The sequence below is a fragment of the Andrena cerasifolii genome, chromosome 14 (assembly GCF_050908995.1).
Source record: "Andrena cerasifolii isolate SP2316 chromosome 14, iyAndCera1_principal, whole genome shotgun sequence".
NCBI classification, from domain to species: Eukaryota; Metazoa; Arthropoda; class Insecta; order Hymenoptera; family Andrenidae; genus Andrena; species Andrena cerasifolii.
The window spans coordinates 9,926,955-9,946,311 of NC_135131.1; the positions used below are offsets into that span (position 1 = coordinate 9,926,955).

Genomic DNA, 19,357 nt, shown 5'->3' on the forward strand with positions numbered 1-19,357 from the left:
CACCATACTGTGTGTATCCTCTATCCGATCGGCACGAAGCCGGCAAATTCATGCGGAATCGTTCGATAGAGCGCAGCTAGGTAAAAGAAGATGTTTAATGGCAGACAAGAGACCGCGAGGGTCGAGGAAATGGTACTTGTAAATGTATCGAGCAGAAGTAGAGGAGACTTTCCCAGGAGTTCTGGGACACTTAACGTGATTCATCGATTTAAAGAATTTCGAGGGCAATCCACAGAGAGAAATACGGGGGTGAGGGAAAGAACACGGGGGAGAGAAACGATCACAGTGGGCGGGGAGGGAAGGACGGGGCAATTTGTCTAAAAGTTCAGGAAGGTGGAAAGAAAATTAGCGGAAGCTGTGGCCGAGCTATTTGTTATCGAGGTGGCAATAATGCCTTCCCGGGCTGGAGCTCCAGCTCGGAGAAGTTTCGGTCGTGGTGATAATTAAACCTAATTGCGTTACGCTACCACCGAAACCGCAAAAATTTGCTGGCTAAGGGCTGCGACTCCCACAATAAGGAACTGCGAAATGCTGTTGTCGTGGCTCTATTTCTTCGTACTATATGACCCCTTGCCACAAACAGACCCCCATTATGTAACAAACTTATGAGTGGCGAATCGACCCGAAAACCAATCCTGCGGGTTTCAATTGGTGGAACTTTGAATAATCCAGAGACGGACTTGTCCGTGACGTGTGGTTATTTTAGAACATTTCACCATTTTGACAGGTGGAATAGAAAGGAATAGGTACTTCTATTTCCAACCAGAATATTGCGACATTTTCGGTGCGAGCCAATCTCTGAGAAAAGGGCACTGATTTCCGACCTATAACGAAACTGGGACAATCTCCGCGCTCATTTTATTCCGAATAGTTACGGACTTAAGTACGGTGCCACCGTCACGGTGCTATTTTCATTTCAAACATATCATTTAGTATTTAGAGTACTGATGCCTCGGCACGAAAGGAGAATAACCTTTGTAATCGGATTTATTATTAAACTGAGGTGCCACTCGGTGGCACTTCTCAAATATGATGCTTATCAGAGTTCCTTAATCTACGATCTAACCACGATGGAAGTTATTCAGGTAGTTTGCAATCATTTCTTCGAATAAGTCACGGGGATGATTGCTATAATTTCTAAATCGCACAAAATGCGTGGCGCGTTAGATCTGCTTGCAGCGTCGACGGGTTGGCAGGGATTGGACTTGTATCGCTGGGGGAACAATCTCGAAAATAAATTGAAGCTTGCCGGGAGTCAGCATAAAGGAGCCACGTGTTTATCGCAGCAATCTATCGAGCAACATTGAACGAAACTTCGCCTCGCCGGGGCTCCACTTTGATGCTCGCTCTCCTCGACTTGTTCCTCGAAAACGATTCGTTACCCTAAAACAAGCTACGCGTTATTCTACCCGACAGCTGCACGCGTTTCCAAAGACGATGACGAGGAGGGGCTTGTGTCGGCTGGAAATTAAGAGGGCATTTTCGCATTGAATTAACGCGGATCACCGTGGGCGCGAGATCGTTAAATGCGAAACAGTCCTCCCGGTTTATAGGACTGAAGAGGCAGTCGTATTATCTGGTCACGAGGCACTTCTCCCTGGATTGTTCCGTGTGTGCCGTGTGGCGAACGGAAATTAAATGAAAATCGCTCAACCCGCTGCTGTAACGGGAAATGAAAATTGAACGGTCGCGAATAGGGAAACGGGGAGGAAGAGAAAGAGGGTGGCTTATGCCGATACAGCAAGGAACGAGGAGCGTGTGGAGATGGAAACGGCGAGGAGTGGAATGCATTCGAGAAAGCTTCAAGCTTCCCATCGTTTCAATTTCTACGGGAAGATGAAGTCTGTCAGTTCTCCCAGTTCAAAAAGTATCGAATGGTACGTTATTGCATGGTTTGATGCTTGAGTACAACGCTTGTGCGAAGTCTGAAAGAATCTTGTTTAAAATTGAACGTATCATTTAATACGTTTCCCAAATACTGTACTAGTTCGCAAGGAACTCTGCAAACTAATCCCTGGCTGGTGCATTAGTTTGCAAACCGACGCACCGATGTTGTCGCGCCTCGACATGGAATTACTTTCGACCCTGCATTAAGTGCGCCGCGGCAGAAAGGGCTCCTTGGAAATACATTTCTGGGTCAATCGTTGGTAGAATGAGTTGTACCGTGCGAGGATACTTACTGTCCCGGCTCCAGGATCGGTGATTTTGCAGGGCAAATTGGCGTTGCTTCCGCTCTGCGCGAGGACTTCCCTGATGGGACCCTTGATGACATCTTCGCTTTTATCCTCGGTGCCTTTTAACGGAGCCACTTCGTTATCAGTGCTCGACGATCGCTGATGCTCCGCCTGGCTGCCTGTAAAATAAAAATCGAAGCCACACTGTCAGCCAGAGCCTCTTGAAATCTTCAGGAATTTTCCGGGTGATAAGCTTTAGTTGAAATGAAACGTGTCAGCTCCGGAGCATTTCATTAATTACTCGCCATTTCAAATCGACTGCATTACCAAGCAATTAACGAAGTTCCTCCCGAACTGTTACACAATTCCTGCCAATTATCCGTTTCTCCCAGAATTAACGGGAATTTCAGCAAGCGTAATATTTTGTCGCGACGAGTGGGGTAGGTACGATTGTTATCAGAAGCGCTTAATCATCTCACAGCTTCTCAGCGACGGTTTCGCTTTCCACTCTACTATCCTCTACAGTCTCTACGCCACCACCGAGTCCCCCAAAACAGGTAATGAAGCGTTTAGGTTCGCGCTGCACTACGAAACTGCGATCTCGACTCGTTTCCTATTGATCCAGAGGCAGACTTAATCCAAGGGAACGTCTTAAGACATTCTCAAATGTTCTGAAGGGTATTCCAAAGTTTTTTTTGCGATCCTCGGGTTTCCATTAACCCGGCTAAATGTCCGTGAAAACCAGAGGGAGCCCTAAAGAGCGAGCGCAGCCTTTGATGGTGCAAGAGCTGTCGGCTTTAAAGGCCCGAGGTAATCTACGATCGGGGGTTAAGGAACGATTTTCGCGGTGCTTCGCTGGCGAAGGGCACAACAGCAGGTAGAGAGACTGTGCCAGCCTGCAGTATCTTCCTCGCTTCGAGATTAATGCAACCACCGTCGCAGCGATAACGCATAACCCTGGTGCAGGCTAAGTAGCTTAAATGAATAACTTAGTCGTGACAATTACGCGGCTGTGCCATGCGTTTGCGGCATACGAGCTATTGCAAATGTACAGGGATCTCGGGGAATTCACTTCGAATACGTGTAACCATCCAGCGCGTTCCTATAGTCCCCTTAGGGAGGTCCGATATCAGATAAGCTTATCGATTTTGAAATTTCCTAATTTCTTCAACGCCAGAGGCTCTGGGGCCCTCGTCAAAAGCCTTACCGTCAAAAGAGGGTAACTTTGACCACAAAACTGGATTTTAAAACAAATTTCTCTAGCATCTCTTGTATGACAGATATTATCCCCAGATTCTTAAGTAGGAAATTAAAGCTATCCAAGGTACTTCGTTTGGGAATAATACCTGTTACGCAATAGACGCTAGAGGAATCTGTTTTAAAATCTACTTTTGTGGTAGAGTTACCACATTTGGCGGTACCCCGTAATAAACCGGCTACCACCGTCAAATTACTGTAATCGAAGTCGACGGAGCGCAGGCCCCGATCCTTATGCATCTATTCCAGGAAGCCTTTATTTGGGTACCATCGACCGTCGCGTGGCTCGCCAAATGTCGAACCTTCAATTGGTTATTCTCGACCGTCTCACGAACTCCGGGCATTAAAATGCAGTAACATATCCACGAGCACGCGAAATCCAGCCGCCTACGTAATAAGATTCCCTGTGAGCCTCGTGTTGATGCAACACACCCATACGCTGGCCGTGGCGTAACGAGCCGTTGTTTAGCTCCTCGCACTCGAGCCCTGTACACGATGAAAACGTCGGCAATTAGCTCTCGTTACCCTGCTGGAGGCTCGTTCGACGGTTCGTTAAACCTGACCCTGTTTCCCCGAGGAGCCCGCGGAATCCGTCCAGCACCCGAACGACGACGAGCGTCCAAAGATCTCGTCACGTGGCTGGCCCCGCCGCCTGAAAATCGCATGCGGACGCGGAAACGACGCGGCCGCACGCGATCGTAGATCGACCGGCCGCTCGAACCGGGTATTCTTACAGCACCGGGCCTTGCTTTCGTTCTTTCCTACGACAGTTCGGCCTAGATTCGCCGCTCGCCCGGAAACTCCGGCGATTTATTGCGATTTTATTGACGTGTAACGCTCGTTCTGTACAATTCCACCCCCGACCCCGCCCCGAACCGCGCGCTGCTAATTGAAAACTACCACGTGTCTCTCTAAAGTATACGTTGGACTCGGTTCGTGGTGGACTTTCGTCGATTTCTTCCTGGAAACATACATCTCGTGGGTGGGATGGGAATCATCTGTTATGTCGAAAGACTAAGAGAAAGACTAACTTCCACTCTTTGTTTCTATGGTGGGTCCTGGCACCCCCAAAAGAAGAATGAAACAGGAGATTAATATAACCATGAATGAAGTAATCCAAGAGCTTTGTAAAGAGAAAAGAAAACTGGATTTCATTTCATAAATAAATTTTTATAATCACCTAATGAATTTAAAATATTTCTATCCGTTCAACACGGTTCCTCCCAAGGTTAAATCCTGAGTGCCCCACTAGATATGTAGTTATTTTGCGCAAGGGTCTGTGTAACACTTCCTGGACGTTCCACGGCAGATAATCCCCTGAATAATTTCTATAACGTCAATATCGTTTCGGCCAGAAGCATGGTCGATGGCTCTTAACACCGTGGTATTTTACACGAGCCTCGACATGTCCTGCCGCGTTACGAGCCTTCTAGCGGTGGTGGAAGCACCTTCTCGTTCGGTATTATCGCCTTTTTACGAGGTACACAGCGATAGCGAGGAAGTACCGCCCTACGCCGCGTACTTTGCAGCCGTACGTGTGAACGGACAATGCGCGATGTTCGATAAACGTCCTGCTAGCGTTTTCTTAGCCGCCCAGGAGCCGGCTGCTGCAGCCGCAGGGTGTCGTCTATATCGATTTTTAGAGAGCTCTAAAAAACTGTTCGCCTTTTTCGCCGAGCTACGGAGATACGCGCGAAGCTTCTATACCAGTCGCGGAGCAGTTTTTCTTTGGGAAACGAGACGTTTCCTCTTTGCGGCTCGATTACCCGCGTAACGCGGTTCGAAACGTGGATCGATCATTCCAGTTTCGATAGAGAGTGCCCGAGATTCTGGAGCAATGCCCTTATCTAGCACGACATTCGGTTTTAATCCAGGTATGATTGCATGAATAAGAAATTCCTTTGAAACCCAATTTCCATTCATTCCTGCGGAACGTCCTATACGCGGCGGCGAAATTCCCGTTCGATAATAATAAAACGAATCAACGTGTTCTATTTGAAACAGAATCTAGCAACGATCGCCGATATTAGCTCGCAATGGGAGCCAGGAATGCACGATTTAATGTCACAGTGAAGCATAGTTATCCAGTAATGACCGGTTATCTATATTTCGCGATAGCGTGTCGAAAAACATGCGAAACACAAGATCCCGTTCGCCCGGTTGGCCTGGAACGCGCGGATGATAACGTATCGCGGCATCGTGCAGTCGTATCGCCGCCCCGTAACATTTTACGGGCCTTAAATCCTTGAATGCACTTCCCTCGTTAATTCACTTCCGCGGGACGCGTGCACAAAGCCATACGCACGCTTTATAAACGCAAGATTACGCGGAGATCAACGGAACAGCCGCAAGCTTCGTCGTTTCCGCGGCGGATTCCCGTCGTTAACGAGCCGGGCACGCGCAGCCTCTTTACGCTGGCTAGATTAGCCCGTTAATCCTCCGCGATCGTCAAAATAGAGTCGTTCCCCCCCGATTAGCAGGTTACTTGGAAATTAATCTCGGCCAATTCTGGAAACTTTTGGGTAATTGGAAATCGTAAAATGTCCGAGCAGCGCTGGTTACCGAGCGTTTAATTAAACTTTCAATTGGAGTTGTCGTCTTCGAGGTGCTTTACGCGGACGTTACTTGCATGGATTATCGTTCCGGGGGGGGCGATACCCGAAAGGGTGTTTTCGAATTTTGTCGCCGTTAGTGGCGCATCGATCGACAATGACGAAGTGAATTGCGAGCGATCTCGTGAATGGTAACCGTGCCACGAATCGACGAGCGGATCTTTCGGAGGGCAACGACTCCGATCTAGCAACGAATGGTCTACTGGCGTCAGAAAGTTCCTTGCCGGTGCTAACGAGCCGAAAGTTTGTGCGGTCTTCAAGAACACGATAACCGGATATTACTTGTCAGCCATCGGCTGGCACGGTGAATTAAGTGTTTTCTGTGTCAGCACGAAAATGACTGGGTGAAACGCGAACGCGGAAGAGGCAGCCGACGTGTAAGCACACACGCTCGAGGTTCCTTTTGCTCGACCGTGATTACATTGAAGGGTGGATTTAATTTTTAATAAATTTAGATGGTAATTGCTTCCCTGATACTTGTGCTCCAAGTATACTGTGTACGTTGCTGTTAGCGGAACCGACAGACAGACAGGATCCGTGAATATATGAACAGATTCTTTTTATAATCCTTAGTCACGCCCACTAATGAAGAGACACGCGGAGAATTTGACGAGGTTTCTGCAGGCGCGTTCTTCGTCAGACACCATTTATTATATTCTCCATATTTAACGCTTGTCGTACGATAATTTCTGCTATCTCGTTATTCAAGCTGATAAAGAAGGTAACAAATGATGGTGCTTACCGGTGAGATGAAGGTGTAGCTCCAGGAAAATGCTCGCCAGGACCAGGAGCGCTCTCATGGTGACAATTAATCTGTGACGTCGCTGTTTCAGACGTTCATCGTACTTATCTGTAACAGTGACAAGAAAGAAGAGTGAAACAACATTCTTCACGGCTGTTACATGGAATACTGGGAAGTGGCGGGTTTGGAAATTACTGCCACAGAATGGCGCACGATATCCCTTTGACCGATACTGCGCTTTCGTTTCGCAGAACAACGTCGCCGATGGAAGATAGACGGAGGGGTGATCGCGAAACATACGTTCCTCGGGGATGGTGCAAAAAATAACAAGCTTCTTTCCCCTTTATACGCCCCCCGCCGAATCTATCTCTCCTCGGTATGTGCGCGCCAATGCTGGAGACCCCAGCAATCGATATGAGTTTAAGTAGGAGGGCTGCGACTCTTATGTTAGACCTTCCCCATTCAGCCTCGAGCTTTCGTTATAAGTAGCCCACCTTTGTCAAGTACGTTCGACAAGTGAGGACGGGCAACGGAGAAATGGATCGCGAAAGGTTCCCGTGGACAAGGAATTCTCAACACGCTTTGCCGATCTTCCACGATACACCGAGTTCCAAACATTTTTGTTGCTTCCCGGAGTTCTGCGAAGTACGACGGGGATTGCTTCGATTCTGTTTCACCTGCAGCTGGCTCCTTGTACCAGCGATATGGGGGATTAAATTTTAAGTAATCACCTCGTCTATCCAATTAACGATTCAAAGGGTTAATTTCAAATGCGGGTTATTGTGTATAAAATTCAATACATTCTGGCTATTGAATAAGCTCTTCGGAATAAAAGTGCATTCTATTGAAATACATAGTCGACTCACCGTCGCTAATAAATTACTACCTTTTCAGTTACCACTGTGATAAATTGCAACTAATGTGAAAGCGTTCGATTTTTAAATAATGGTCCGCGAGTCTCGTCGACCAATTGATATGAATAACGAGAGCAGCGAATAATAGGTAGTATAAATAACGAATTTGGGATACGAGTAATGCGAGCTACGATGGAAATTCTATTCCAATAACGGAATAGACACAAATTTGTCTGACTAAAGCCTTACTTTAATTCCTGAAACGCCAGCGGCGGGAAAAATGATTTGCCAGCTGCCAGGATATGCACACACGATGTACAGCCAGTTTACATTTGGCAATCCAACTGTGCGTGACGTTTCTCCGGCTACAGGATACGTATCACCAAATCCTCCCAATTTTCGTGGCTAAACGCGGGTCTACGACTGCAATCGAATCGAACAAATCCCCCTTTTTATTTCCTGCGCGAAAGGAGAGACGGAGGTGATGATAAATCGTGAATTACAGCAACGAGGGCGGGATTTTTCCAACCCTCCTCCACCCCCGGGCAACATCTAATCGGATTTTTTTGCGCTCGCGATCCTAATAAATGGCCATCCGCCGAATTCGCGGGCCGTGTTTTTCGAGTGTGTACACAAAAGGAGCGCGCGGCAATATTCAATGGCTCGCCGGTGGAAAAATATCGCCGCGCCACGGAAAAATAGCAAAATATCTCTCTGGCTATCGATGTTTGCATCGTCGCTATATTTCCCGCGAAGCCGCTGCCGCCATTTATTTAAACATTCATTTACGCACCGCCCTTCGAACGTTCCGCGACCTGTACCTCGCGATCCGAGCAAACTTCCGGCAGAATGTTATTACTTCTGGTCACCGCGTCCCACTCGTCGCGTGTATGCACTGCTGTGACCATTTCCGATTATCGCCCCGTAATAACTTTGCCAATGCAGCCGACACCTTTTCAAACACGACCCCGACCAATTCGCGAATCACGTTTCCCCTTTCGCGTTTCCGCGGCAGGGCTGTTTTTGCCCGGCCGGTAGCGCAATTTTCGCCAGACCCCTGTTCAAAGTGTGCGCAGGAAGAGATTCCAACGAACCGATGGACCGAGAGCGATTTAATTAGCGCCGACACGCTTTATCTCGCGCATAATTTGCTGCATTGTAGAGCACGTCGGCGTACACTTGTATCGAGCGCTGCTCGTTTAAACGAGAACGATTGCGTTAAAACATTCCCGCACGGTTGAGTCCCACGTATTTCCTTCCCCGGTCCGGGTTTCTTTCGCGTTTCATCACGCGGCCACCGAGTCGGGATAATTTCCACGGGCGATGTGCAGACTTCAGGCTCGTCGGGGTTTCGATTGCAAGACGGAGACACGATTTTTCCGCGGAAATATTCGTGATGTATCCAAAGCAGTGGAGAAACAAGCGTCAGTTTCTTCCGCCGTGCAAACTGCCGCGTAACGCGTAACCCCGTATTAATCCAACTTTCGCTGGAATTCATTGCGCGGAATGTATAATGGCACAGTCGCCTACCCGTGTAGGCGTGTACGTAGGTTGCCGAGGGTAGTGGGAAGGCACGGGGCTCATGATAATGATCTCGGTCATACGGTTCCGTGGTGATAGCCGCCGTGCTATTTACATACTGATACGGGGTACGTCGCCGCGAAAGTTTATGTAATCAGCTCGTCGCGGAGATGAACAGGGGAATCCCGGCGGGATTGTCGTGGGGGAGTTTAAATTGTGCGCGCGGAAAATATGCGAAACTGGGGGAAGGATGCTGGGAGGACGATAACGAACGGCGGGAGGAAAAAAGGCGGGTCCGAGGGGCTAGGACGGTTTAAAGACATTAAGCCGATTTCAGGTTAAACGAATTGCTTCTCCGGCTCGCCTTAAATGCGTTCACGCCTGGTGACTCCGGCCGTAGCAGATTAATGCACGGCTCACCCCGTTGAATAATTTAAACGTACACTTGTATCTGTACCCCCGTGTACCGGCGAGAGCGGGCAACTTGGCCGGATTAAAAACCGGGCAGCGCGTTCGAGCACGCGATAACAGCCCCGGCTTCTGATTCGACGTGACGAGGGATAAATAGAGACGCGGCCGAAAGTCTTGCCATTCGACGAAACCACGGTTCCACCATTAATTTCGAACGCGCGCTGCAAGTTGCCAATGAAACAAGTTTATTCCGAGGCGAACAAACAGCTCGGGGCACTCTGGGACAGCCACGAATTCTGTTTAGGGAACGCTGCAACTCGATGTTAATGGTTATTTGAGTGACGCTTGGGAAGGCTCGAGTTCAACGGCGCTTCCCACTGCTCTGGCAGTTTGTGGACCTTCTACTTTGGGCGCTCAGGATTTGTTACTAACGTGGCGAAGCGTTAAAGTGATTTATAAGCTCCGCGATTAGATACGCTGTCTCGGGAATAATAAATTCTTCGTTAGAACGGCCGTCGAGTAACTAGAGCGACTTAGAGAACGAAGGAATAACGGAGAAGCGCGATACGATCAGTGTTTGGGAACATAGGAATCGGATTAATAGGATCTTTCGAAAGCCGCATCGAAATACATCAAGGTATCAGCGAATGGAACGACCGCGCAATTCATCCGGGGCAAAAATACGGCGAAGATTTGTTATTCTCGCGGGAAAGGCGATTATAAACGTAACGTGTATCAGAATTTATGTCGCGGGATCGCGCGCGCTATCAGAATCCCCCTGCATGGAAATTGCCGCGAATAGGAGAACCGCGTCGGACTACAATTACTCTATTGCAAGCGCTGCAAACTGCGAAGAACCTTTGTTCACGTGAAACGACATTTAATTGCACTCGGGCTACGGAGTTTTTCATAATAAACGAAGCAGCTGTGTATAGACAATAATTGCTGAAACTTCTTTCAGCTCGAATAACATAGGGCAACATTTGCTTAAAAATAACAGTCGACATAATGGCGGAACATCAAACGCGGATGGTCTTGGAGACAGTGGGAAGAGTGCTCTAAACAATGTATTTCGTCCGAAGTCGATATCTCAATTGGTTCCTGAGATACAGAGCTTCAAAGCGCGCGTTCAAAATGCGCGAGATGCTGAATGGCGCGCCTGACCCAGTGACCCACTTCCCGGGCACGGAAATGCAGACGTCATTATTATCGGTAGTAAAAATACTCTGACTCAGCGTCTGCCGCTGACCACCGCGCGCGTCCCGAGCTTCGGGTACGTCAGGGAAGACGTGCGAGTGAGAGTTCCAATTCTGCGAGTGAGAGTTCCCTGTCGGAAAGTGAGGCAGACATAGGGACACATTAAAAATGATGCTTGCGTTCCAACGAGGATATCTCGCGAACGGATGATCGTCTCGGCGTGAAACAAAAACTATTTTAAAGGGGAGGGTTCTCCGCTTCCACTGATATTCTCAGATCGCAGGAAACGTCTCTAGTTTCAAAATGCCAGTCGCGTAAACTTCGGGTAAATCTAATACGCGTCGCTCATGAATTTAAGCATATTTTGTGGCGAATATGTGAACATTCTGGATAACATTGTTTATACAAAGTCCGTCGGGACTTCTGATATTATAAATAATGGTAATACTACACAATTTTTGTTTGTTTTAATGATTAATGAGGTTTAAAGCGACTGGTTTGCCGCGGTTTTCATTAAGCCGATTAATCAAGTCCCACTGCACAACGTCGCGTGTATACGCTCCGTATATTGTTGCGATGGTGTGAAGGCATAAAAAGCATAGTCCTCCGCATTGTGACGTAAACACCCGCTCGCAATGAAGCGGATTTGCTTTTGGAAAAAAATTCAAATACTGTCGGCGCCGGTCTTGCTTGCGTTACCGCGTAAACATTCAATATTCTATAACAGTTTTATTGTGAAAGCTTACAATATCGGGGCAAGAGGAACGTTGCGCAGTTTGCACGAATGATTATTTGCTTTTAATTTTGACATTTCACGGTCGGGATTTGACAACCTGAAAGCCAGATTTCAATGCGGGCGAAATTTTATTTTTCTAACCATGGCTTGCAACATGTTCATTCCATGTTGGAGCACAAAAGCAGGATTACATCCTGGTGCGAACGCGAACGGCCGCAGAACTTTTTCCGCGGGAATCGCTCGCTCGCGCCGATCGATCCGTCGATTAATCTGTTGAAACCTTTGGAACGACCGTCATCGGTTATGTGGGATTACCTTACACCGGTGTCCACCCCCTGGAACGAAGATCCGGGCGCAGTTTTTGTGCGGTTTCCGCGCATTGACAGCGTGTCGAGAGTCCCTTTCTCACGAATAGCACGGTTCTCCATCTTTCCCTGTACCCGCCAGCCATGCTTTCATTCTCCCGGGCTAAGTGTCGGACAAAGTAGATTCTGCAGGGTGAAGTTACTGCTCCGTGGCGATTCAATGCCTTGCGAAAGTCCGTTTTATGAAAGATGGGGTTTAAGAGCGTTTAGAGTCGTCTGATCGAATCATTCATTATGGCTTCCTCGATATGGCGTAACGAGCTAGGGGAAATGGCCGAGATGCAACTGAGCTTGGCACCCAGGCCATCTTTTCATCGCTCCTTGCAGCTTAATTAAGCTGGCACGCGTTAATAGGATGTAGAAATTCGCGCGAACGTGGGAGTCGCGTCGTCGAGGATGGTGTTCGTTAAAAAACCTTGGATAAGCATCGCGGCCCTTGCACGCGCAGCCGTGTAGCCGCGTCGTTGCCTCGCGAGAAGCAAAATTTCCTGACGCAATTTTTACTGTACTCCAAATTTATATTACACCGTATTACCGTGGCACCCGGTTAAACGTCCCTGTTCCCCAAGACGAGTATCGTTCCCGGCAGCACGGGATGCTAATTCCTAGAGAAGATTGCCGCCGCTATTTGCACGAGGCAGTGAAAAGCGTTTCTTCTATTCCCGCTACTCGCACGATCTCATTTTCCCCGATGCTTCCTCGGGAAACACGTTCGCTCAACGGGGAAACGGTTAAACCGGCGATAACGGCGAAGGAAATAAGGAAGATGCGTTTTCTAATTTCCTGATAAAGCGCACATAACGTTACTATCCCGCGTGCGCCCCCCTGCGCGCGTGTATTTCCCGCTGACGGGCGGATGGAGACGTTGGATGACCGATTCTAATCGCGTGCGGGGTGATTGATATGAGAAAGCCCCTACCTGGAAGCACAGCGAGACCAGGCGGCGTTACAGAACCTTGTTCCGCGAAACACCAGGCGGGATCCTTGATCTTGCACTATTCTTTCCATCCCCCGTTACGTCCACTACGAGTTACGTTACTCAGAACCTTGATCGAGCACGGTCGGCACGCGATCTGAATCGCACAATGTTTGGTCGATTCTTTCCAGTGACGTTTATAGAAATGGAACGTCGTAACGAGTACATTCTGTTATTTAACCTGAGTATTTAAAAAGAGTGGACGTGCCATAAATTGAACGACCACGACAAAAGTCGCGGGTAAGCTCTTCCCCGCGCAATATTCCATTCAGATTTAATATTCTTATTTAATATTCATACAGGGACTTTAAGGGCTAAAGGCGAGGAGGGAAGTACTTCCGTATGCTAAAGAGACTGAGCTGTATTGTTTTTTAAGCGCTTCGAGCTTCGCACGGAACGAACGAATTCTGGAAAAAGCTCGACCACGTAAATCGAGCCTGTACGATAAAACGTTAGTGAATATTTAACGACACCAGAGAGTTCTTGTGCGCACGAACGGTTGAAAAAGCCTAGAGTCACTGCCGCAGCTTTTTAATGTGACAGGTACACGCTTCCGTTACAGTGAAATGTGATCTTGATGGGACCAAACGGTTCAGGTATTACAACTATGTCTCACGCTTCCCTATGGGGAAATAGATTTTATACGCGAGGATACTGTAAAGGGAATAAACCGAAGTGGAGGGTCAAACAAACGAGTTCCATTTACCGAAGTGACTTCACTTTTGAAGGGGCGAGGCCAAACTTACGCGGAACGTCCTTTGGGTGACCCGAAACTGTCCAATTAAACCGCCGGGCAGTACGAATCGAGAGTCCCTCTCGCGAAAGGAAATGTTCGAGAAGCAGCAGTCGGTGTCTGTTAATCGAGGTGGAGCGACGGGGTCCAGAGTACGTCAGGCAGGACCGAGAGGGATTAATCACGGAAAAAGTTTATCGGTGGCAAGTGAACGGGGAAGTAAAACAAGCAAAGGGGACTATTAATCTCGAGTTGATGAACCCGTGGCGACTTTAGAATCGGAGGAATTTCTGGTCCGATTCGTCTTCCGCCGGTGCCTCTGTAATTAAAGGGACGAGTCCAGGAGCGGAAACAAAATGTGGCGAATCGAAGGCAGAAACTTTTGCCACCACTTTACTCCCCCGTCGTTTTATCGGATCGTTCTTCCTCCCTGATTCACTGTATATCCGTTTCCACTTTCATCCCCATTTCTGGGCGGACCTTTCGATCGATGAATAAAATTCCGGATAACTGGGAGAGTCGAGGCGAGCGAGACCAAGCACGTACGATATAATCGAATTATTCCAATCGGGCGAAGAATTAATTCCAACTACGTTGGTCCAGCCATGTGAAATACAACGTGGGTGCACAATGGTGCTGAAAAGAAGGTTCCAGAGTCCCTCCCCCGAACGGCAGAATGCTATAACCCTAGTCCGAAGCTTCGGGAACATCAATTTCCCCTGAAAATGTAATCTGAGAACCTTCACAATTCCCTTCGTCGCTCTTTTTTTAAACCACGGCCCTCCCTACTGAGCATGGCAGGATTTATTCTGCTAAATCGCACTTAGAGTACCAACCACTCTCAGCCTACGCCTCGCGTTTCCGCGACCATTAGGGGAGAAAAATCAGCTTAAAGTTATTTATTCGGAGCTCCGTTGCAGCGGGTCAGAAAATAAGATTAGAAGATAAATAATCGCGGCATTACGGCTGCCGGGGGGTTCGCGAATTAACCCAGAAAGTCAGCCCGGCGGACCAGCAAGGAAATTGAAACGATCGTAACTCCACAGTGGGGAGCAATTTCTCCGCGATCGTCTATTTCATTCTTCAATAACGCACAGCGTTGCGGGTCCCGGCTGCACGGGGAACCGCGAAACTCCGCGGAGCATACGATCAAATATTATCGCCGTCAATTGTACGCGCGGTGCCTAGTGCAAGCAAGAAAATAGGAGGAAAACTTCGTGACTTTTGTTTAGCTTTCAAAAGGCTTTCGCGGCGCAACGATGCGCAAATCCATTGTCAATTCCGCTTTGAAACTTTCCAGCGATTCTCCGCGCGATTGAAAGACCATAGCCCTCCAGTTTCGTTAAATTGCTAACACAATGGTCGCCGCGTGGATGGAGCGCATTCTCGTCCTGTATTTAACAGAGTTTTTTTCGCGGAATAGGGGAGTGCCTATGCTTCTCGTGCTCGCGGGCCATGTGAATTTTTTCGTCGAACGTATTTTGTGAAAATCAATGGCCCAGAATGGGAAAGGTATAGGTACTTATTCCCGACACGCGAGGCCAGACACGAAAATACATGGGACGAGAAGGAACTGCCGGGGCGGCCAACATTTTCCTCGGAGACCGTGCTCGTAGGCTCATTGAGTTTTCCCCAAGAAAATTTCGTGCACACCGCCCGGGACACTTCCCTTCGGAAATTTGTCCCCAACGAAATTACTTTCATTCCCCAGTTTTCCCCGTCTTATTGAGCTACTACTCTAGAAACGCATTAACCTACTTCTGGAGTTTAAGTAAAATTTAATGTCGCAACTCCGACGATCGAGTCGGGAACGGGAATTGTTGTTTCATCTGCAAACGTTTTCGATTCCAACCGCGTTGTATTCGGACCTGCTTCGGCGACCTTATTTAAATAAGCTTAACCCCATTGATAGACTTAGGGGATTATTTGATTAAAGTAAATCTGGCCTGTTTTACAAGCCAACCGGAGGGTTATCCCAGGGGGCTAGGACTGCAGGAAACTAAATAGCTGAAGTACTCTGCTAATGTACCTTCAAGACAGATACACAACGAAGCCTCCATTTATCAAACACCCCTCACCCGAATATACCATCATCAGAATGTAGAACAGTCTTATCGATGCAGCTTTTCACATTTGTCAGAGCAGCTCTGGAAGCGTTGAGATCGCCCCGAAATCTTCCCTGCCCGAGATGAACGGAATATAGGTACCCGAAGAATCTAGGCTCTTCTGTGACATTCCCGTGCTCGTTGCGCGTGGGCCATTTATCGCGACAAGAAATATTCCTCCTATAACTTTGCCCCTTTAAAAGAAGCTCCATAAATTCATCCCCTTTCCGGATCGTTTGGAGAACAGGCCATTTCCAGTCGCCTCGCAGACGAGGGTCCACAGAGGCGCGACACGCGAGCAAACTAGCTCGCAAGGGGAGCCAAATAGGATTCGTGTAAGCGATAATCTGCTGCGAAACTTCTTCGACGCTGCTGCGCCAGGATCCCGGATGCGCCTTACCGGAACACACCAGATATGCCAGCGTGTATCAGCGCGAACGGGAAACGAGAGCCGTCGGAGCGGCATCCATTCGGTGACGAAAATCCTTCGACACGCTTTTCGCCTCGACTCGAACCGGGGCGAAGAGCCGGGCGGGGCGAAAGAATGGAGAGAGAAATTCTGAGCTACCAGGGAGAACCGTTTTTACGGCGATGCGAGGGGATCTTTCGATTGATCGCGCGACCCGCTCGAACGAGGGGAACTCGGTTTTTGCAAGCAACGATTGGCCAAACATCCGGCCTCGCTGCGCGGGACAGATTTTTCCAGCGAATCCGTAATTACGGCGCCGCAGCTAGACTGCTCTTCGGCGCGTGAAAAAAAATTGGGGAGCGAGCGACGCTGCGCCACGGAAGCCCGAAAAATAAAGCGGGTTTGTGGAACGCGATCGATAGATTGAACGTAGTCGGGCAAAATTCACATTTATTCCTTTCCGCCGAATCTTCGTGTTTCCCTTTCGCTTGTAGACTTCATTAGCGATGTTAGTGTTATAGTTGAAGCGTAGGGGAAACCGGGGCTACTTGACTAACGAGGTTAGTTGATTAGTTCCCTTTAATTGTTGTATTATGTTATAAATTATGCCGCGATTCGCGATATTTAAACATATGAATGACCAGCTTGCCATTTAATGTGTCACCGTGGCAAAAAGTTCCGCGTTCTATCAGTGAGAATGAAAAATCTAAAAAGGTCGACGGGAAGTAAAGGTTTTTGTTTCGACTATTTATGAATTTTTGTCCACTATGTATTGCTTGATGTTGTTTCATGAATATTTTGTGGAAACGTGATACATTGACTATAATTTAGGGTATTTTATTTTATCGTAATGTCGGACGGGGTTACTTGACTAAGCGTAGGAAAAATTAGATATGTAAAAAATTAGTCAACTAGCCCCAGTCTCCCCTGCTCAATGGTCTGAGTTATTTGCGTAAAGATCGAGGTGCACTGAAAGGCCACTCGTTGAATAATCAAACTCGGTTACTCGGCGAAATCTGACTTTAGTGGTATCGGGAACAGGATACATAGGTAATTATTTTAGGAACGTCAGGTTCACAGCGTTACATAGAAACATTAATGACGTTGGATATTGGTACCCTGAATGTAACGACGTCGGAATCTTTTTACAAGCTGATAAGCTTATGCGCGAAATTGATACCATGGCGACAAGCTTTAATGAAATATCGTTTAAGACATCCTCGTTAAATTTAAAGCAGCCTAAGAACGACGGCGGTGTCCCGTTTCAAAAACCTGAAGCTAACTAGCTCGACTACGTTACGTACTTCATCGTCGTTATCCTCGCCAGGAAGTTTTCTCCGCGAAAATATTCGATAAACCATTAGCCCCGTGAAGAGAACCCGTCTCACAGAGATATCGCTAATTAGGCAATAAACTATTTAGTCAACATCCCTGAAATTCGTGTCGCATTTCATAATTCGCAAGTAGGCAAGCGTGGATCACCAGTTCCATCTATGGAAGACGTATCAAGACTTTAATAGAGCCGAGCCTACCGAAAAGGATTTCCTCAATGTCTGGTCTAATCTATCAGATGCCGCACTCGACCGCGAATCTCTAAAGCAGGAACTGTACCGGGAGATTTCCTGAAGGGAGTAATTTAATTTTCATAACGTTTCGAGCGAGCTCCATACAGAAGCCGAAATCTAAGCGCGCCGGGAGGAGCGGCGCGCGTTCGGAACAGTTTCGCAAAGTTAAATCCTGCGTCGATCCCCTTTGAGTGCGGCTGAATCACGAAATAAGGAAATTTCTAGAGTAACGTTAACTGTCATCCCCCTCCAGCTGCGGTGGCGGGGGTTAACCGACGGAGGCTGCATCGGGCATCACGAGGGTCGCGTTTTAATAAGGTTCGCGCACGACGAATCCTACCAGGGGCGTTTACACCAGTGCGCAAGCATCACCCACACACGGCTGGGCTAATGAAATTCATCGCGCGACGGATTCCGCTTTATGAGCTCGTAAAACTGTTACCAGCGGCCGCGACTTCACACTTGACGGCAATTTTCAGAGGAATACGAGTTTCGGGCTGCGTTCTCTACAAAGGACCTCTGCTTTCCTCGGCTGCTGAGAAACTACTGTTGCATATTTTGCGGGATCCCACATTACTATTCTTTTATTCCCCAGAATTTCCCAGCACCTGCTTCAAACACACAATTTTATTAATCAATATCCCCGCGTGTCGAAACAGCGTTCGCCATTAGGCCCCACTTGCAAGCCTGAACTTCGTTACCGATTTTAATTCCACATGCACGGGAACCAGGTCGTGCATCGACCACCTTCGAACACGGCTGTCCGTCAGAGCAGTCCGTGACACACTCGCGGCTCGATGGCTATCTGCGAGCCGAAGGAGAGCTCGAAGCTCGATCGCGTGAGTTTCGCGATGCCAATCGTTTGCACATGGGTGAACGCACTTAAGATCATGCGATCCGCCGCGACGATCGTGCTCGTCCGTGTTCGAACGGCCAGCGGCCGAGTCCTTGCGACCGTTTACTTCACTGGTTAGGAAATTGCCCCGGCTAATTCCTTCTCGACCGAGGAAAAAGCGAGCCGGTAGGGGGTGGAACGTGAGTGGACACGTAATGAATCGCGAGGGTTCTTCTGACCGCGTGACCACGCGGCGCCGTCCGCCGCGGCCTAATTCCTCGCCGGTTCGTTATGAGCCGCGGAGCGGCGTCCGCGAGCGCACTTGTTACCCACGGCAAATTTACATTTCAAAAACCGCCCGAGCGAATGCACGTGGAAAATTGACGCCGCGCCCAGCCGTCGATTGAACTCCTGGAACAGGGAATGATTACGGGTGGGAGGAATGGCACCGGGGGCCCGCTCGCTTATTTTTACGAGCGTTGCGCTCATTTAACCTGCAATTTGCTGCGTTTCCTCTCTGGCGTAATGCTCGTAACCGGCACAAAAGCCGAGCATCCACCACCCGGCGAGCTACAACCACGCGTTCTAACGAACCACGAGCCACCTTCTTGCGCCGCGTAATTATTGCGGCGGGGAGTCGCGATGGGGGATGATAGTCAGCCTTTAATCTCGCGGGGTTAAGTCCGGGTGGGTTAATATGAACGGGGAGGGAATGAGACGTCCATCCTAGAAACCCGCTTTATGATCCTCCGCGGATGAAGTGCGACTAGGCTGTGGTCCGCGAAGTCTTAATTACAGCACAACAATGATCAACGAAGACCATCCTACCCCCGGATGATTCTCGATAATTCAATGATTACTGGGC

General features: G+C 48.5%; 1 protein-coding gene across 2 annotated transcripts in view; it reads right to left on the reverse strand.

Annotated features, from left to right (window-relative positions):
- The window catches only part of LOC143376366 (igLON family member 5), a 93,144-nt gene that overhangs the window by 11,214 nt on the left and 62,573 nt on the right, over positions 1-19,357 (reverse strand). For both annotated transcript variants that reach the window (XM_076826624.1, XM_076826623.1), the window contains exons 2-3: positions 6,786-6,893; positions 2,181-2,353 (exon numbers count right to left, since the gene is read on the reverse strand). In XM_076826624.1, the coding sequence (XP_076682739.1) occupies positions 2,181-2,353; positions 6,786-6,843 (231 nt within the window). In that variant the 5' untranslated portion in view covers positions 6,844-6,893. The remainder of the gene's footprint in view (positions 1-2,180; positions 2,354-6,785; positions 6,894-19,357) is intronic.